At 37.8% G+C, this 21,852-nt stretch overlaps 2 protein-coding genes across 3 annotated transcripts in view; one reads left to right on the plus strand and one right to left on the minus strand.

The window, feature by feature from the left end:
* LOC149265985 (dol-P-Man:Man(5)GlcNAc(2)-PP-Dol alpha-1,3-mannosyltransferase-like) overlaps positions 1-21,852 on the plus strand; it is a 374,817-nt gene that overhangs the window by 285,443 nt on the left and 67,522 nt on the right. The gene's annotated exons all lie outside the window — the stretch shown is intronic.
* On the minus strand, positions 18,045-19,467 carry LOC149265986 (uncharacterized). Its single transcript, XM_089394536.1, has 2 exons — positions 18,512-19,467; positions 18,045-18,388 (listed from the first exon to the last, which is right to left on the minus strand). Exons 1-2 carry the CDS (start codon positions 19,043-19,045, stop codon positions 18,185-18,187), a joined length of 738 nt encoding a protein of 245 aa, XP_089250662.1. The 5' UTR covers positions 19,046-19,467; the 3' UTR covers positions 18,045-18,184.

Consider the following 21,852-nt stretch of genomic DNA (forward strand, 5'->3'; position numbering starts at 1 on the left):
CAGCGTTGTATGTAATTAATTTTTTTAAAGGGGTTGTAATATTTTTAAAGTGTATGGGAAGCATTTGAAAAGGGGTTGTTTTTTTAACAAGAGCGTTCTGCAGTAGAGTGAAGCCTTCCCTCGAGTTGCTCAATTTATGAACATATGATCAGTTTGATGTTTTCTAGCATCGTATTTTTTTTTAGAATCAACCTGCAGTAGTATGCTTGGATGAGTATTTGCATGGATCAGAGCCATGGTGGAGAGACTATACATCTCCCTGCAAATGCTATTGAATACGTGACGGTGATTGCCGTACAGGCACCCAGACCAACATGACTGAACAGTTGTTGCTTGATGGCTAGGCATACATATTTAGCCGAGATATGATAGACCAGTTGTTTGACGCCTACACTGGACAAGCTCCTCTTCACAGTAAATTTGATATGGCAATGTTATTTTGACGGGATGCTGGCATTTAGAAACTTGTTGATGCCCACAAATTCCGGCGGTAAAAGGTCTTCTGCAACAAAATTAAAGCATAAATAGGGCATGATTCTTAGGACAGAGAAGCCAAATTGTGGTGAACCAGACTTCAACATAAATATGAAGACGCTACTCCAGTAGCTTTACAATGCCCTGATAAGCCACTCACAGACATTGCCTGAGCAGAAACGTTCAACCAGATTCGAAGACGCGATTTAGACCTCGTGGAAGACGATTGGTGCAATAAAAGCGGCAGGAGGACGGTTCAAAGTCTTTGCATTGGGGCACGAAACATGCCACAATATTTTGTGCGGCCCTAAAAAGACATAGAAGTTACACGTCACTTTTAACAAGCAAAGAACATGGAACCTGGGAAAATGCGCATTTCCAAAACGTGAGCTTTTACTTGTATTTTTCTTAAGCCTGATGCATAAAGACTAATGAGTGGTGTAATATGAAATGGAGATAAAAACGAATGAGTGGTGTAATATGAAATGGAGATAAAAACGAATGAGTGGTGTAATGTGAAGTGGAGATTTTATTATGTTTGAGTGGGCATAAGTTAGTTAAAGTGTGTTTTGGAGAGATAAGGAGTGGAAAATATTTTTTTTAATTTTTGTAATAAGGTATGCTTTTTAAATTGTAAAATTATTTTGGAGTGAGAAGTAAGAAGTGTTTTGTAATTTTAGGAGAGATAAGGAGTGGATAAAATCATTTATTTGTAATGGAGAGATAAGGAGTATATTTTGTATTTTTGAAGTAAGAAGTGATTTTGTATTTGGAGTGATAAGGGAAAGTTGTAATTCAAAGTATTGTCGTGTCATTATCCATTCAGATTTTGAAGGCGAGTTGTTTCAAGCATTTGTCAGCTTGACATTATCATTGCTTCAGATGTACTCCATGATTAATAAAGATATCATTTTTTTGGTGTTGATGTGTCCTAGATCCGCCCGAAATTGAATAAGGGGATCTTAGGTACACGAAGAGTGTGTTGATGATGGTGTATGCTTCATGTTGTTGCATTTTTTATTTGTGTCTAGTTTTGACACATAAATGTTCGCATTTACCACACACATAAAGTTCAATGCAAGCAAGCACAACACTTGTAAAAGAATAGCGTCAAGGAAGGACAATTAAGCTCAACACGTGCATTTGCAACAAATAATTAAAGATTGTCAACATCAACAAACAAATTCACTCATACAATCAAGTTCATGAATTTGCAAACTCCTGCATTTCAAAGCAAAGTCTACATCAACATTCTTGTAAACAAATTTAAGAACTTGGTAATCAAACGCAAATTACATTGAATTGTAAGGGTGCATTCTCGGTTGAAACCGACACCCACATTTTGATTTGATCAAAAGTCAAGTGTGTCAATTCTCTTCCACTTCGTTAGATTCAGACAAGTGAATTCTTTGTTTTATGTGTAAGCTTTTTTGGGTGCATTTTTGACAGTGTTCGACACCCTTCCTTTAAAGCAAAATCAACTGAATGCAAGAATTTTAACTCTAAAGAAAACAAGCAACAAATTTACATCTCCTGCAAGCGAGCGTGAATTCCAGAGTTTAAGCGAGAAAATTTACAACTCTAGCAAGTGCAATCAACCACAAATCAAGCGAGCGTGCCATTCAAGTCACCTTCAAGCGAGCCTGTCCTTCAAGTGCAACAGTTCAAAGCACGACATCTTCGACAAGAGAGCCTGACTTCAAGTGAGAAAGTTCCGATGGCGCAGCATATTCAGTTGTTAAACATTCTTCACAGTTTGATCATCTCCAGTGAGGAAGACATGGTGCACGTCAGCAAAGAAACTCTTGCTGATATTTCACGGCATCTACAGCAAACGCATGAAACCATTGAGTTTCTTCAGCTTGAGTCGCAACTACAAAGAGCTGAGCTGCAACAAAAGAGTGCTTCTTCCCAGTCATTCAACCATACAGATGAAGATAAAAATGTTGATTCCAAGTCATTCATCCCACCAACTTCAAGTGTCGAAGTTGTTCATGATCAAAGTCAAATTTCTTCCAAACCCATCATCAAGCCCTGGGAAGAAATTCAAAATAACAAGAATAGACGAGGCTTAGGATATGTTCTTGATGACATCAATTTACAAATCCCAGATTATTCCAAGCCAATTAAGTTTGTGAGTGCAGGATTTCTTGAACCACTCACCTCAGCAGGTACTGAGAAAGTTGCCGACAAACAGAATTGCACGCAACCTAAAGTTGAAGTCTAATCAAAGTGTTCTCATTGTCAAAGAACCGGTCATATGGAAGGTCAGTGTTTTGATCTCCATCCGTGTTGCCATTGTGGCAAGCCCAATCATTCCTCAACAAAATGTCGCAACCACCAAAAATCAGGCAAATTGAAGATACATTATGACTGGATTGATCCTTGGGAATGGTCATCCACAGTCAAACGGTTGTCTCAGTTCTACAACCGACTACATTCACACAGTGCAGCCAGCAGTGAATCGATAATGGTACTCTCCTGCAGTTGAATGAGGGAGTACAATAGTGAAACTCTCCTACACCTGAAGGGGGGGAGTTCAGATATATTTTTGGAGAAGATTGTCTCTCCTTTCAGCTGACAAAGGGGGGAAAATGTCAATGAAATTGACAAGTGTTTGTCAGACTGAAAGTCTCGACAACATCAGCGAAGTAGCCAGTGGGCATCTTCATCAGCCAGTGGGCATTTGTCATCAGCAGTGAGCATCAGCAAATTCGCCAGTGGGCGATCGACAACCAAAGCAGCAGTGAGTAGCTTTCATCATAGCAAAAGCAACATTGAGTTGTTTTTCGACATCTTCAGCCAGTGGGCAATCATCATCAAATTGTGTCTGTGGACACCGGATGCTGTTTTCAAGCAAAGGACAGTTGGATCCTTTTGCGGCTTGGCACATGATGGAGTTGTCAAGCGTCCTTCAGAGATGAATCAAGCATGCAGCTGATTCATGTTCTCTTCAGATTTGAGTTTTTTCCAGCATCCAGTTTTGGCGGTTTTTTCAGGCAATCTTTTTGAGGATCAACATGAGAACTTGGAAGATGGTTCTCGTTTTTGGATTTATCATTGAGGGGGGGAATGTTAGACTCTCTCATAAAACAATAATAAATCCAAAAATAAATTAATTAATTAAATATTCCAAGTTAGGAATTTGTGCCTAACTCTTGGGTTGTTCCTCTAAGATAGGAGTTAGTTTAGGTAACTCCTATATTGGTGTGTCTGGTGAGAAATTATCTCAACCAAAGGAGAAATTATCTCAACCAAAGATGTCCAAGATATCACGCACTATCTTGAGACCAATATCTCTCATCTATTTATTTGTAACACTATTTCAATTATTTTGAGGTAAGGATGTAGAGTAATGAGAGAGAAACATGAAGCTTCAGCCTTTTTCTGCCAATATTGTGTCTCTGATTTTTATATGTGTTTTTCAGTAATTTGTCGGAGTTAATCTCATTTTCTTCATTAGGTGTCCTAATATTTTCATTCCTCTGGCATTGAACGCATTTTGCTACATATTTTTGAATATCATTACTCATTTCCTTCCAAAAGAATCACTGGTGTGCGTTATAGTAGGTTTTAAAGAATCCTACATGTCCGACTAATAGTGAATCATGCGACTCTTTGAGAACCTTGGTTTTAAATTTGGAATCTGCATTCAGATAAATTCTTCCTTTGTACCATAGAATATAGTTCTTCCATTCAAATTTTGAATTCTGGGGAATATTATTGATTATAGCAGTTGTTTCTGGATCTTTTACATATTCACTTCGAATCTCATTAAGCCATTTGGGAACAATAACTGAAATTACAAGTAATGATGGTTCTTCGTCTTTCCTCGACAAAGCATCAACTACTACGTTATCTTTCCCTTTCTTATGTAATATATCCATGTTGAAAGTAGCGATTTTTTCTATCCATTTTTGTTGTTCAGTGGATAGCGTTTTCTGCTTGAGAAGATGCTGAAGGCTATTATGATCTGCTCATATTAAGAACTTACTTCCCAAGAGATATTGTCTCCATTTCGCTAATGCGTGCATAATAGCAAGCATTTCCTTGTTGTATGTAGACTTGAGACATTCTTTCTTATTGAGCTTCCTGCTTTCAAACGCGATTGGGTGACCATCCTGCATTAGTGTTGCTCCTATGCCAAAACCCGAAGCGTCACATTCAATTACAAATCGTTTGGAGAAGTCTAGAGTTGCCAATACAGGGGCATTATACATAACTTCCTCAAGTCTTCAAAACACTTTTTTGCTTCATCATTCCATTGAAATGAGTTCTTCTTTAGAAGGTTTGATAGGGGTGTGGTTGTATGGGCATAGTTTTCAATAAATTTTCGATAATACCCGATCAATCCTAAGAATCCTCTTAGCTTGGAGATATTAACTGGTTTGGGCCATTCCCTTATAGCCTTGATCTTATTAGGATCTACTTTGACTCCTTCCTTATATATTATATGCCCGAGATATTCTACTTCTTCCTTCCCAAAAGTGCATTTGGACTTCTTGGCATAGACTGTTGTTTTCTTAATGTAGTAAGAACTTGTTCCAAATGTTGTAAGGGCTCCTTCCATGTTTTACTATAAATTAGAATGTCATCAAAGAACACAAACTTCCTTAGATATGGACATAATAGCTCGTTCATAGTAGCTTGGAATGTTGCCGATGCATTGGTTAAACCAAAAGGCATTACTTTTGTTGTCGCACAGATTGTCACGACAACGCTCAGATCGGGGGCTGTCACCCTGATTCCCGATCTCTCCGTTTAAGCTGTCTCCTGAGGCTAAGGCGGGTAGACCCTATGGGATGAAGGAAGACCAACTGTGAACTAGTTGGGTTGGGAGACACAACAAGGTGATGTTAGTACTTGACTAATTTTGGAAATTAATGTACCAGTGCCTTATGGAGTTAATGATTAAATAATTGTTTATCAAATGCTGCAGAAACATGAACTTTATAATTCCATGATTAACAATCATTTATCATTAAATAACCCAAGCAAAGATTAATTTTGCCAGATGTGAGATAATCAATAAATACACAATGCCTTGACAATATTCCAACAATTAAATTTCTAAAGAATGAATGCTTTAAACAACCACGAAATTTAAATGCTGACCAGATTTCAAATAGTTAATCTCCAGATATAAACATTTTAAGCACATTTAACTTCACCACAACAGAAAAAGACTTTAAAAAGAATTTCCAATTTTTAATTAGCCTTTTTTTTTTTAAATTTTTAAATTTTATATATTTTTTAATAAAATTTTAAGTCTAAAAATTAAACAAAACTAAAATCCTAAATAAAATCTAATCTAAACTGAAGTCTAAAAAATAAAAGGAAACTTTTTAACCTTTTTATGATTTTCTTTTAATTTTTTTATTGATTTTTTTATTTATTCTAAAATAAAACTAAACTAAACTATAAATCTAAATTAAAAATAACTAAAGACTAACCCTTTTAAACTTCCTTCTTATTTTTTTTATTTTTATGAAATTTTTTATTTTTCATGGATGAAATAAAAAATAAAACAAAAACTATACTAAGCAGAAACTAAAACTAAATCCCGAAAGAACTCTTTTACTTTTTATGATTAAAAAAAAAAAGAAACAAAAAACCAAATCGAAAATTACTAAAACGAAATGACCACCATAAAATCAAAACATATCAAATCTAGTGTATTCTAACTATCCTACACTAACATATACACATAAATTAAAAGAACATGACCTAAAACTTACCCATATCAAAAGCCAAAATCGAATTTTGTTTCGTGTTTGCAGGTTTATACTTGACGGTGACATAGAGCAGCGATGGTAGATCACGCGTTGAGGGAGATTGCGCTTGGAGAGGAAGGAAGGGACTGAGCTGCGGGCTGAGGACATTGTAGAACAACGAAGGAGAAAGGAGATGGCCGCAAGTGGAAAACGCAGGAAGCAGAACGCAGAGGATGCAGGCATAGAAGGCTCTGATGGCAGCTATGAGCAAGCTATAGTAGCGAAATGGAAGGAGGATGCAGGTGACAACTGCGTGAAGGACAATGGCAGTGGAAATGAAAGAAGAAGGTGGAGGGATGTATGGACAGGATGGATGAGGAGCTTTAGTGACTGCGCGGATCTGAAGATGGCGTGAGGCAGACATGATGGTGCTCATGCGTGGATCTCGAAACATAAATACGCAGATGTGATGAGTTTTGCAGGTGTGGCAGCTGCGTGTGAGGGGTAGAGTGAGATGAGCAGCGTGGAGAAAGCTGGACAACAGTGGTAGAAAATGACCAGGCAGCTCGCGGAAAGGTTTGCAGATCCGGATAGCATAAAAAAATTTGAGCTTTTTCTGTCAGAAAATAAAAAATTTCCTTGAGCGGCAGAGAAACTGAAACCTTTAAACCCTTCCTGCTTTAGATTGCATAATGGAAACCCTGATTGCCTGATGGAAAACCTTGAAGAACTTTTAAAATCTATACCTGCAACCTGCAATGGCAAAAACAGAACACCGAGAAGTAAAATGTGCCAAAAACAAAATTGAAAACCCTAAAACCAGCTAAAAATTTACAATATTTACAGATTTTCGACTCTTAAGCAGCCAGATTTGTCAATAATCCACAATAATATTTTCAGAATTTAAATTTAATGTGAGATACTTCAGAAAACCCTTCATGCATTCATAAAAAATTTCAAATGATAAGCCCGGGATCAAGAACTGGTTGGGCTCTTTCAGAAAACACAATCTGGGAGTTGGCTGGTTCAGCCGAGAACTTCCCCGAATGCCTGGTAATCTTAAAAAAAAAGGGATTTCCTGCACAGCTTAAAATCAACCATTAACATAGAGGGAGAAAACAATAATGAAAACCAGATCAAATGGAGATACCTGCCATTATATTTCAGAATCTAAACTATCATTCAAACCCCAGAGATCAGACAAGATACCTGTGCCTAGATCAATCTTCATCAAGCTATTATCAATGGCTGAAAATAAAATTATGCAGAAAAATAAAACATCTTACAACATTTTCAGAAGAGTAACACCAGCAAGATTTTCAACCTCAAAGTCTTTCTTTATTGCACAAAAAATGACTACAAGAGCTTTTTTTAGCACCAAACTCTAAGATCCAATCTGATCTCAAATGACCCCTGACACCCTATTTAAAGGAAAAATCCCCAACGGCTAGTTCGAGTGATCCATGTCAAAATGATCTCAACCATCGAATTTTTAAATGCATTTTAATATATTAAAAAATTGAAATTCTGCATTTATTTACTCAAAACTTTGACTTATTATTATTTTATTATTTTCAAATTTTTTTATTTTTTTATTTTTTAATTTTATTATTATTATTATTATTTTTATCTATTTTTTATTTTTTTAATTTTATTTTTTATTATTTATATTTTATTATTTCTTTTTTTATTGTTGGATCCTTGAACTTAGCCTTTGGAAAAATCACCTAGGACATAGGACTTAGGACTTATGAGGGGATAAAACATTTTCTAACCCTCAAGACACTTTACATCATGACTTTTACACTTTACATCTCAAGGGGGAAAACCCATTTGACATAGACCCTCATAGACCACCCAGTTCTGCGACACAAATATAATCTAGCCGATCAAGCAATTTGTAATAACCTAACCAAATAATTAGAATTATTTCCAAATTACTTTTACATAGACTCAAAGCGCACTAGGATTCCCCTAAGATTCTAGTGACAAAATTCATTCCGGCTTTGGCGTTAGGCTGAAGGAAAACTCTGCCGATCATGGATCGGTGAGACAAAAAACCTTCTGGAACGTAGATTATCACTAGAAAATTAGGTTTGCCTAGGCAATTTACATATATGACTTAGATCTGCTAAGATTATTTACAATTTACACATGCAGATTGGGTTTACAACATAACATGATCGGGTTGACAATCACTGTCAAATGGCACGGACATGTCGATCAAGCGCTATCCCTTTTGCGGAAAAAGGGGGTGTACTGCTATGGGTAGTTGACACGTAGTGGTCAACATCTGGGTCTACTTGGGGACACGTTGTTGCACTCTAGGAATGTGAGAATCCATAATCTGCATCCACGCAACACACAATAAAACATAAGTAGCGTCCATCCAAAAATCATCATATAACATTAAGCACAGGAAAGATATAAGCTCTTCATTTATTAACTATCTAGTAACATGAAAAGTAAATCTAATCCTAAAACAGAAATGAAAATGCCGAGAAAAACAAAGAGTAGGGTTAGAAATACAAAGGATGCCCCATGGCATATGATGTATTCAATATAGTGTATACTGAGCATTTGCCTACTTTCAGGCAAATTTGTCGGCTACTTCTTGGATGTGCCATGTCCAATTCTGCATACGGTATGACTTTTTCCTATCCGAAAATCAAGTTGTTCGCTACCATCTGATGCATCAAATCTTTTTCTCATTTTCTTTCTTTTGCGTTTCTTCTTCGTGGCAGGTTGTATCACTGATAATGTGGAAAATTTTGCTTCAAAGCTTTCAGATGAAGTATGTAAGATATGCGTGACATGTCTTTCTTCATTCTGCATCTGCCCTGTCAAGGATGATGGACCAATCTCATAGGTGCCATGAGTTATAACTTGATCTTCAATGACTGGTGGATTAACCGTGTGAGCATCAACCTGATTATTAATTTCCCTTTTATCCAGGTCACCTTCAATTATCCACTTTTCAGTGGAACAAAGGACCTCATAATATGATGGAGCTTGCTGTAATAGATAAGGGGGCTCCTGATCTATTGACGTTCCCTGGTTTCTTTCATTCTCTAACAGCTGTTGAAATTTCTGAACCTGTATTGTAATGGCATCCATCTGACTAGAGTGTTCAACCTTCATAGCACTGATTTCCCTGGCATGGTCTTCTTCCATGGTCAATAACTTATTTTGCATAGAATTAATTTCCCTATCATGATTAGCTTTCATGGTCGTCATATTTTCTTCATGGCCTCAATTTCCTTAGCATGTTGATTTTGCATGATCTCCATCTCCTTATTACGTTTTTCCAGGTGGGTGCATAAAGTTCTCACCTCATTGGCGTAATTAGTTTGATTGATCTCCATATTTTTTACCAGCAGCATTAGTTCTTGTATAATTTGCTTCTGATCTTCCTTTTCATTGTCGACACTGATTTTATAATTTGTCCCTACTTTTCCACTATCATGATTTGATCTGCAATGGTACAGGTGGATGACACATTTTGATATGAAGAATTGTCTTGAAATCTTTCATCGACAGTTGGACCTTTTATAAGATTACTTTCATTCTGTTGCAGAATTTTAGGGGCACAAGGAGAGTTATCTGGATCACCATATCTATCTTTAAAAGCATCGACAATGTCTTGTAAAGAAGTGAAAGAATCTTTAGGACAATTATTAAACCAATTCAAAGCATCACCCTCTAAAGAACGGACAAATAGACGCATTTTGACATCTTCATGATTATATTGAGGAAGTCTACAATATATGATCATTATACAAGTAAACTTGTTTAAATGATTTCTAACAACGACTGAATCACCACCTGAGAACAAAAGTAATTTAGAAATGGTCTCTTCCGGAAAATCATGGAGATCATCAGTAAAATGACATGGTTTAAACGAATAATCCATGACGGATAACGAGGGACCAAATGGATGATAGAAAGAGATCTCTACTCAAGAGAATCAATAGATGAAAGAAGTGGAGCCGCCACTTGAACAATGAATCTAATTCTAGGATTCAAAAAGCAACAAACAAGCTGATATGAGGGAGGCTTCTTGTCTGGGAAAAATAAATGGAAAGAAATGGAGCTGCCACCCAAACAAGAAACAAACTGAAGAGTAGGTGCTGAAGGAACGATTAAACGATATGACGAAAGATAAGGCGATGAAAAGATCAAATGACGCCAAAGAATGTTGGCCGTTTGACAGGCTAATGAATGGCGGAAAAGATGAGATGATGCCAAAAAATGTTGACTTTGCTAGCTCAAATGAGAGATGAGAAAGAAGAAAGAATGATGAATGTCGAATAAACCAAGGACAGAAAAAACTCTATCCCCGGCAACGATGCCAAAAAATGTTGTTGCACAGATTGTCACGACAACGCTCAAATCGGGGGCTATTACCCTGATTCCCAATCTCGCTGTTTAAGCCGTCTTTCGAGGCTAAGGGGGGTAGACCCTATGGGATGAAGGAAGACCAACTGTGAACCAGTTGGGTTGGGAGACACAACAAGGCGATATCAGTACTTGATTGATTTTGGAAATTAATGTACTAGTGCCTTATGGAATTAATGATTAAATAATTGTTTATCAAAAGCTGCAAAAACATGAACTTTATAATTCCATGCTTAACAATCATTTATCATCAAATAACCCAAGCAAAGATTAATTTTGCCAGATGTGAGATAATCAATAAATACACAATGCATTGACAATATTCCAGCAATTAAATTTCTAAAGAATGAATGCTTTAAACAACCACGAAATTTAAATGCTGACCAGATTTCAAATAGTTAATCTCCAGATATAAAACATTTTAAGCACATTTAACTTCAGCACAACAGAAAAAAGACTTTAAAAAGAATTTACAATTTTTAATTAGCCTTTTTTTTTTTAATTTTAAATTTTTGTATATTTTTTAATAAAATTTTAAGTCTAAAAATTAAACAAAACTAAAATCCTAAATAAAATCTAATCTAAATTAAAGTCTAAAAAATAAAAGGAAGCTTTTTAACTTTTTTATGAAATTTTTATTTTTTTTTATTGATTTTTTGATTTATTCTAAAATAAAACTAAACTAAACTATAAATCTAAATTAAAAATAACTAAAGACTAACCCTTTTAAACTTCTTTTTATTTTTTTATTTTAATTTTTTAATTTTGATGAAATTTTTTATTTTTCATGGATGAAATAAAAAATAAAACAAAAACTATACTAAGCATAAACTAAAACTAAATCCCTAAAGAACTTTTTTACTTTTTATGATTAAAAAAAAAAGAAACAAAAAACCAAATCGAAAATTACTAAAATGAAATGACCACAATAAAATCAAAACATATCAAACCTAATGTATTCTAACTATCCTACACTAACATATACACATAAATTAAAAGAACATAACCTAAAACTTACGCATATCAAAAGCTAAAATCGAATTTTGTTTGGTGTTTGCAGGTTTATACTTGACGACGACAGAGAGCAGCGATGGTAGATCATGCGTCGAGGGAGATTGCGCTTGGAGAGTGTTGAAGCCCCGAAAATCGAGTCGACAACAAGGGGGATACCCACCCGGTCCGGACCTTGGTTGGCAGCTTCTTATCCGTTTGGTATAGCGGGTCTGACTGGGGATAATGGGACCAGTTTCCCAATCTAAGGGGTGTGTGTGTGTGTAGAGTTGAGTGATGCTGATCTAGGAGTGTTTTAAGCTAATTTAACTCAAACTTCTAAGCTAACTCTATGCTATTGTATCTAATAAAGGAAAAACAACACATCTAATCTACACTAACCCAGGGTGTATTTCTTCTATTACGCGATCTAAAAAGATTTCGAACAATAACTGGTAATAAAGATCATTCAGCTATCATAAGAATAGAAATCAATTAAAATAAACCATTCTGCATAAAAAGTTAGGCAAAATAGTTGTGAACAGCATATCGCATAATAAGTTATTCATATATCAAGCACAAATAAATGACTCCACCGTACAGAAGTGCCAAATGGTAACCCACACATTCATGCATTAATGTATAAACAACTGAAAACTGCATATCACTTTAAGAATATGAACAGAAACAGGTCAAGAGATAAAAGTACCATTTATGATTGGTTCCACTCATAAGCTTCAAGCAATAACGATTTATCTCTACTTGTTCTAACATCTACTAAGAGTACAAAAGTGCAACATCAGTAGTAGACATTAAATGCAAACATTGATAAATCTCGATCCGTCCATTCACCAAAAACCCCCTCCGAGGGTGCAAAAGTGCATGTTCTGAGGACAAGTTTTTTGACAAATTTCCGGACCCTTCTCCAAATGCCTGAGAAGGGTTTAAATACTGCTAACTAATTAATCTTAATTACATAAATTTAGGACACGGTTTCAAATGACCGCCCTTCTACTAAAGCAAATTATTTCTAAAAATTGAATCAAATTTCTAATCGTTTCTGTATTTGCTCCTTAGTGCTGTAAGCAATGCAACATTCGCTTGGGAAGAGTCGGCTGGTTGTCTTCTTCTTTCGTTTGAGTTACGAAAATAGAAACAACAAGAGCTGGCACCGCTTTCTGGCAGACTGGAAGATATTTTCCTCTGGCTTGGTGTATTCGCTGTGCGTATATTTGGTAATATCCCAAATTTCTCTCAAACTGATTGTGCTGTTGCTATTTCGGTTTCCGGCCTGGCGAATGACTGAGCAAGTTAGGGACTTTGCTCTCTGAACAATTTTCTGTAATGAAAACTGCTTCCGTTCTTTGTTCCAGGCTTTTCTGGTGCGTTTTCCCTCTTTAGCGTTTTTCTTTTTGCTTTACCCAGTCTAAGCTTCAGGATCTTTTGTGAACATGCTGCTTTTGTGCGCCTTTGACTCTGAGTCTTGGATAGTCTATTTCCATCAGTCTCTGTTGAGTGATACTTTGGAGTCCGCGGTCCTGCTGCATGCGGCATCCGTTTGCGAAGGCGTTTCTTCTCTGTTCTCCGAGTATTAACGCTTTCCCCTTTTCCTGAGATGTTTCCTGCACATTGATTTATATTAGTTGTTGTCTTACAATTTACGCAAAGGGAAAGAGTAACGACGAAAAGATTGACATGAAAGCTTTAAGCTCTAATGAATGCATAATCATGACACTCATAATGAACTGACTCTTCGAAAAACACAACACAATCCTTCTCGGATACTTTGGCGTACAATCATTAAATTCTTCTTAGGTGCGCGCCCAATTTGGTCTGCAGACAACTTTCCTTGAACGTTGTGCCGAGGAAAGTTTGTGATGAGTGATTTCTGCGACTCACATCGCAGTGTCGAGGATTGCTCGTTTAAGATGTATCATCGCAGGAATTGGTGATCGCATTCACCGCAGATCGCAAATCGCAGTATCGCAGATCGCAGTATCGCAAATCGCAGATCGCAGATCGCAGTTAATCATAATCATTGTGTGTTGTTTATGCGATGTTGCGATATGCGACGTCGCATATCGGCCGTCGGCGATTCCTTAAGTTTTTCATTTAAGAGCGCCTCACAATATAAGCGATGCGATGAATTTCGCGTCGCTTCTTCGCAGCTTATTATGCGCATAGGAAAACGTCTCACTCTCTTCTCGCGATGCGATATAGCTTTTAGGGAGTTAAAATACAAAAATTTTTGATAAAATGTTTTTTGGATTTTTGTTAAGGGTCCCCATTTGCTTGGTGTTATTGCTAATACCAATCAAAGAGGGGGGTTGTTGGTGACCACAACAATGGCGATTCACTGTGAAGAACCAGTTATCTCTGTTTTTCTATTGAATTTCAGCTTCCGAAGCAGAAAAATTTTCATATGTCTAAATTTTGTTATGGACAGATAGAGTATATTATGCCTTATCCTAACATTGATACTTCGTCTCAACCTTTTCATATTCCAATCGTTTGTTTCCTCAGGCTTAGTTCTTGTATTCACACCAGACACTACTTGGTCTTTTAAAGATAAAATAAGGTCTTCTCTGCGTGCTGGCCTTTTAAAATATGCTCATTTGTCGTAGGTAGAGCCTCTGCTGCCCGCAAGCGTCCATAGCCTCGACAGGGTTACCTGTTTATCCAGCAATGATCCTTTATCCTGCTTGAGGTTATTTACAACATTTCAGAGAAAAACCCTTTTTGACACTTTTTCCTTTTTTATTCTCTAAAGAACAATGTCTTGGTTTGGTGGCCAAATTATGACACAGTCATTCACTTGATTTACACTTTTGCTGAACAAGCTGGCTCGTGATGAGACCCCTTGTCTTTTGATTGCAACAATCTTGAGTCGTTGCCCTGTTTTGGTAGACAGTATTGGCAAAGTCAGCAAGTTATAATATCTGTGACCATGATAAGCCGGCTCGTGATGAGACCTCTTATTCTTTGAGACATAGTGTTTTCTCGGATTGTTCTTCTGAATGCTGCGATTTCCTTTAGCAGGGAGGAAGTCATTGTTTTTCCTTAAGAAAGCTCTGGACGACAATAATAGAGTTTGAAAACAATAGCTTTACAGAGAATATTTATTTTATTATTGATACCTTTCATTGTGCTGATATAAAACAATTTTTAACCAAAGGTTGCTTTCATCATATTTTTGAAGTTGAAACTAGCATCAATGTTTAGGCTAAAGTTAACTCTACCTGTCAATAATAAAAATCAGATCTTTCGAAAATTTTTGCTACTTGTACAAGCGAAAAGCTCAAAATCTGATAGAGAGTTGGTGTCCTTTTCATGAACCCTTTTAGTGACCATCTACAACTGGTTTTATTCATAAGAAAGAGAAAACAAATAAAAACTAAAACTATCCTACAAAAATAGAAGAGTGATCTTCTATGGAAAATATTTTTTAAGAATCTGTCCATTAACAGGCAAAGAATCTCTTTTACCTGTTAAATCCGGCAACACAAACGTCGATGGGCCTATGACTTCTACAATCTGAAAAGGGCCAAGCCACAGTTTCTGAAATTTCGTATGTTTGCCCTTTTCTTCATGAGCCTTATCCCATTTTAAAACTAAATCTCCCATCTGAAAATTTTTTCTGGTCATTATGCTTGAGTCAAAAGAGGATTTTATCAGCGCTTGGTGATGAGCATGGGTTTTCTTAGCTTGTTCTCGTCGTTCTTCTAATTTAATTATTTCCATTTGTCTTAGTTGTATGGAGGAGGTAGGTACCTCATCGATGTGTTGTATTAAAGATAAAGAGGGAATGACTAAGTGAGTTGGAAGAACCACTTCTTTCCCATAAACTAAATTAGAGGGAGAAGTGCCGATTGAAGCTTTCTTCGTTATTCTATCTGCCCATAAAGCATTTACCAACGCTTTGTGCCAATTCTTTTGGTTTTGGTCGACTGTTCTTTTAATAATCCTAATCAGGTTTTTGTTTGTTGATTCAGCCAATCCATTACCTTGCGGATAGTAGTTGGCCGAATATTTCAGTTTAAACCCTCTTTTAAGTGCAAACTCAGTCATTGTATTTCCAGAAAAATATGAAGCATTATTAAATATTAAGGCCGTTGGCAATCCAAACCTAGTGATTATAAATTGATCTATGAATTCAATAATATTTTCAGAATTGGCTATCTTGAGAGGAACTGCTTCTACCCATTTAGTGAAATAATCTGTTGCCGTGAGGATGTACCTATGCTGCTTAGAAGAGTGAGGAACGATCTCACCTATTATGTCCAAGCCCCACTGGCTAAATGGTTGCTCGATGTTTACCCGCTGGAGTGGCATGGACGATTTTTTTTGTTTCCCTGCAGCAGTCTGGCAGAATTGGCATTTCCTTACGTAACTGTGTGAGTCTTTGAACAGTGTGGGCCAATAATATCCTGCACGTAAGATTTTATGTGCAGTAGCATCTCCAGCATAGTGTCCGCCTGCTGGTCCATCGTGGAGTTCCTGCAAAACCTTTTCGGCTTCAGTTTTCTCAAGACACCTAAGAAGCACAGAATCATAATTCCTTTTAAACAAAACATCATTTATGAGCTGGTATTGTTTGGCTTTCAACCTCAGAGCTCTTTTCTTGGTGTGATCCAGGCGTGATGGAGCATACCCGTTCTTAAGATAATAAATGGTGTCAGCATATAATGATTCTGCATCGTTTAGGCTTACCTCATACGTATGTACCTCGTCAGATGAATTCTCAGGAATTTGCGATGCTCCAGCCAACATTTTGCAGAAGCCTTGGCCTCTTACAATGTTTGCTGGTTTGATCTCAAGGTCGTATTCTTGTAAAGCGGTGATCCAATTTGCTCTTTTTTCGCCCACATCCTTCTGTATCAGAAGGTTTCTTACCGCTGGAAACGGTACTATGACTTTAGTATGGGCTTTGAGTAAGAAAGGCCTGAAATATTTGATTGCTTTGAAAACAGCGTACGCCTGTTTCTCTACGTCGGAATAGTTGAGTTCAGCACCTTGTAAAAAATGCGATTGGAGCTTCCGCTTTCTCTTGATTTGTTTGAGTTAGAATCGCGCATAAGATTTCTCTGAGGCAAATGTGTATAAGATAAAAGATTCTTAAACATTGTTGAAAGATTTGTTTCAAGTCTTTGAGATGGTCGCTTCGCTTCTTGGAGTACACTGTTATATCATCCAAGTAAATCACTACAGATTTATTGACTAAGCCTTTGAATGCGATGTCCATGGCTCTCTGAAATGTAGCGTCGACATTGATCAAACCAAATGGCATCTTCTGATATGCGTATGTGCCCCATTTAGTTCGGAATGTGGTTTTTAACTGATCATCGGGATGCACCAGTACTTGGTTGTATCCTGAAAATCCATCCAAAAAAGACATTAATTCTGAGCCTGCTACTGCCTGTAATATCTGCTCCATAGGTGGGAGGGGAAAATTGTCTTTTTGACAGGCTTTGTTGAGATTTCGGAAATCAATACAAATTCGAATATCTCCGTTTTTCTTTCTAACGGGTACCATATTAGAGACCCATTTGGAATGTCTGACGGGGAAGATTATTCTGGCTCTCAACAGCTTATTTAGCTCAGTTTTTATCTGATTTTCTAAATTGGGGTGGATTTTTCTGAGCTTCTGTTGGACAGGTTTTTCATTGTCAATCATCGGGATAGTGTGTTGAATGATAGAAGTGTCGTACGTTTTCAACTCATCGTAGTTCCAGGCAAAAACATGTCTGTATTGTCTCAAAAGACGGATGTATGCTAATTTCTCTTCAGGTGCTAGGCCGTGGCCTAGATTAACGTTTTGTGGTTTCTCATCGGTTCCTAGGTTTACTAAATCGTAGTTCAGAGTCGAACTGTAAAGTTTAGCATTGGTAGACCTTTTAAACCGACTTTTCAAATCATATAAGTCTTCTAACTTAACCACTGACCTAGGTATAGCATTATCAGTGCTATGCTGTTGTATTTGGTGATCGTGATGGTCTTCGTCAATTATTTGATTTGAGTAGGATCCTTCAGAAGTGAGGAAATTTACAATGTCTGGATCAATGTTGCACGAAGCGGGAGCGAAGCGGAAGCGTTTTTTGGAAGCGGGGATGCCGAAGCGTCATTTTCCAAAAATCTAGGAAGCGAAGCGTGCGCGGAAGCGTCTGCTATATATATATATTTTAATATTTTTTTGCATTTATACTCAAAACAAACATCCCAAATACCAAATTAATTGTAGAAGACATGAAAACATGCATATTTTTGCATAAATCAAGATAGATATGGCATCCATGATTCCATTGTAGTTACTAGTATGTACAACAATCATCTATATTCTAGCTATTACAAACATACATCAAATTTTTAAGCATATTATAAAACATAAAACATTTAAGCATATTATAAAACATAAAACATAGAGCATATTATGATTTATCTAGCAAGTGAGCAACTCTCAACATTTGTCCTGTCCAAAATTCAAATAATAATGTTTACAAAATATGTCACTTGGTCACCGCCAAGCCAAAAAGGTTCAAAATTCAAATTCACAAGTCTACAAGTCTAATGAGTAATCTATGACAAAAAGTAGTAGATTGTGAATATATCTACTAATCTCTCCTCCTTCCACCACGAATAGAACGTGGTGGCGGGCCTCCACGTGGTGGCAATGAAGAAGATGGTGCCTGTGGAAGTCGTGGCACTGAAACTGATGAAGAAGAACCCCCTGCTGTTGGTGTTGAACCATGGAACCTAGGAACCAAGGGACCAGATGGGGGTGGGGGTGGTGGCATATCAACACGGTCATCATCATCCTAGAATCGCTCAAAAAATTCATGCAAAAAAAAAAAACACTAGTTAACAAAAAAATTAAAAACATGAATTAGAGAAATGCTTTATAAGGGAAAATTGGAAAATTCATACCACAATGGACATACCTGGATAAGAGCATCCTCTAATTGCTCTAGTCGCAACACTCCATCCTCCAAATTGGGCTCCTCTGGATTCTTGTCCCAAATCAACAAGTCTTTATTAGACTTTGCATCTTCACAGTAATGGGACAACAATCGCAAGTTGTAATGAACATAAACCAAGCTCTCTGCCCGGTCTAAACTCAACCTGTTCCTTTTAACACTGTGGATGAAAGAATAAGAGCTCCAACACCTCTCTGCAGAAGAAGTGTTTACCACCTGTGATAGCACCTGCAATGCCAAACTCTGTAGAAGTGGAGTACCCCCTCCATGCATGTTCCACCACTCAAGAGCAGAAAAAGTCTCTCGATCTTTAATTGCATGCATGCTCCCAAATGGACCAGTGTTGAGCGTATAGTTGCTCACCTGTCTCCGTACCAATGCAGCCTCCTCCTCATCAGGGATTAATTTACTCAATGCAGCCATATATTTTTTGTGAACCTCTTGATCTTGGTGTGGTTTTCTCCTGCTTCCCCCCCAGGTGCTGGTGTTGAAAGCCATGATGGATGATAGTATTTAGGTGTCAAAACATATGCTAATGCATGCAATGGAACATTTAGCATTTCCCATCGGTTTTCCACCTCTACACGAATATAATTGTACAAGGTGGTATCTCTAGGCTCAACAATGTCTTTAATCTGCCCCAACATGCTATCCATTTGCTCATACACCTCCCCAATTACTGGTCGATCTGAATCTGCAAACTTGATCATGTAATAAATTGTTTTGGTGAATTGCAAAACATATTTAACCTGTCCCCAAAAGTAACTGTCAAGAACAGTGTCCTTGACTGCATTAGCACCATCTATGTCAGTGTTAATTTCATCCCATGTTTCAGCACACACCAGATTAGTTAAAGCTTGTCTCACCTTAACTAGCCGCCTAAAGGTGAGGTAATAACTAGCAAATCTTGTCTTTGCAATTTTAAGCAATTGCAACTTGGAGTAACTGCCATAGAAGTAGTTTACCCTTGTATGCCCTGTGATGAATTTAATGAGCTGCTTCCCTCTCCTGTAAACCTCAGCAATCCACCCACATTCTTTGTGTTTCACAATATCATGCATCAAAAGGTTCAATGTGTGAACCAGGCACCCAGACCAAAAGATGTGTGGATGAGTACGCTCAATAATTTTTCCTGCTGCCTTAGAATTTGCTGCATTATCTATGATCACTTGAACCACATTATTCGGACCAACATCTTTGATTGATTTCAATAGGAGATCTGCAATGTTTTGTGCAGATGCAGTGATGGAGGAGGAGTCATGACATGCAATAAATACTGCACCACTAGAAGAAACACCAAGAACATTTATCAAATGTTGGTTTCTAATATTTGTCCACCCATCTGATACAATGGATACCCCAAAATCTACCCACTCATTTGTAAAACGTGTCAAAGCTCTTTGAACCTTAGCTTTTTCTCTTTCTAATAACACTGTTCTAGCTTTCTCATAGTTGGGGGTCTTGTATCCTTTTGGGGCTTCATTGATGGCCTTTACCATTTCATGCCAATAGGGAGAGCGAAGCACATTGAATGGTACACCACAAGCACAAAGAAAACAGACTATCTTTCCATCCACATCATCCCTCCCAGCAACATTAAGGAAATCCCCTATTGTTCTTCTACCTCCAGAGCTTGCAGAAGTACCATGAGGAGATGAGCAACTACCGAATTTAGAGGTTGCACTTGATTCAGAATGAGTTTTTTGTTTCTTGTTTTTTTGTTGTGCAGCCATCTCTATTTGGATGTATTTTCTTCTTTCTTCAGTTGAAATGTTTGGGCAAATTTGTACCCCCACAGAACCCTTTTTTTCATCACTGTCCAGCACCCCACAAAGATGCCTCCTCAGACGGGTATATGAACCACAATATGGTTTTCCTCCATGACAACCATGAGGGCACACAAATTTGTAAGATCCACCACCCTTTCCCCCATCAAGTTTGGTCACATAGTTCCACAAGGGTGTTGATGTAGCTTTCCCATCTTGTGTTTCAGTGTCCCCTTCAAGTTCATCCCCTTCCTCTTCAAACCCTTCCTCCTCATCATACATTGGGTCACTACTATTAGGACCATCACCAATGTCCTCTTCTGTTTCTTCCCTTCTATTCCTCACCCTTGCCATCATTAAAACCAAGAGTGGAATGATACATAGAAGCCAAAAGAACACCATCTTGGAATATGGATATAGGTGGTGGACAACGGCAACCTGTAAATAAAGGAGCAAGTAGAAACAATGGGAAAGAGTAGGAGAGGGAGGAGAAAAATACAAAAAAATTGTCAAAAAAACAAGGGAGTTTGGGGTTTGAACTTACCTCTTTAGCTCTTGTAGATGAAGTCCTCCAAGCTCTTGCTCCAAGCTCCTCCTCCTTCTCCTAGCTCCTCCTTCTTCACTCCTCCAAGCTCTCCTCTCTTCTCCTCTCCTTTCCTCTCTTCTCTTCTCCTCTCCTCTCTTCTCTTCTCCAACTCTCATAAACTCAAAGTGAGAAAATGAGGAATGAATGGGGGCTTTATTCTTTTCATTCCTCACCTTAACCTCACTCTAACCTCACCCTAACCCACCCCCTTAATGTTGAGTTAACATAACTTAAAAAAAAATTAAAAAAAATGCGTCTTTTTTCCCTTGCGGCGCCCCCTTTGGCCGAAGCGTACGGAAGCGTGCGTGAAGCGCACGCTTCCTGCTCCGAATCGCCGCGCTTCGGCGGCCCGAAGCGCCGTACGAAGCGCGCTTCGGAGCCATGGAAGCGGCGCTTCCGGCCGGCGCTTCGGAAATTCCAGGAAGCGTTTTAAATTGCCGAAGCGCCGCTTCCATAATTCCGAAGCGCGCTTCGTACGGCGCTTCCGTACGGGGCGCGCTTCGGAGCTTCGATCCGGGGGGGGGGGGGGCGCTTCGTGCAACACTGGTCTGGATCGTCATTGAATACTCTCCAGTTTGTAATGTTGTCAGGGATGGACGGTCTAAAAATTAATTCTATAGAGAATCTATCTGGACTAAAATCTTCGGAGGGAATAAGTCTAGAAGCTACGTTAGCTAACAGGTCTGCGCTCGCATTTTGGAGTCTTGGGATTGACGAAATATCGAATGCTATGAAATGTGTAGTCAGATCTTGAACTAAAGATTGATAGTGCTTCAAATGACCTGATAGGCAATGTATGGTGTTACGTACCTGTTTGACGACAATCTCAGAGTCTCCGAAGACTTGAAGGTACTTAACGTTCAATCCGATTGCTTTGTATAGGCCTTGCACCAAGGCCTCGTATTCCGCTGTATTGTTTGTGCAATCGAATTCAAGCCTGCACGTAAGCATGG

This window comes from Pinus tabuliformis, chromosome 6, assembly GCF_031772625.1.
Source record: "Pinus tabuliformis cultivar Carrire ecotype Pingquan chromosome 6, CPIR1, whole genome shotgun sequence".
Classification (NCBI taxonomy): domain Eukaryota; kingdom Viridiplantae; phylum Streptophyta; class Pinopsida; order Pinales; family Pinaceae; genus Pinus; species Pinus tabuliformis.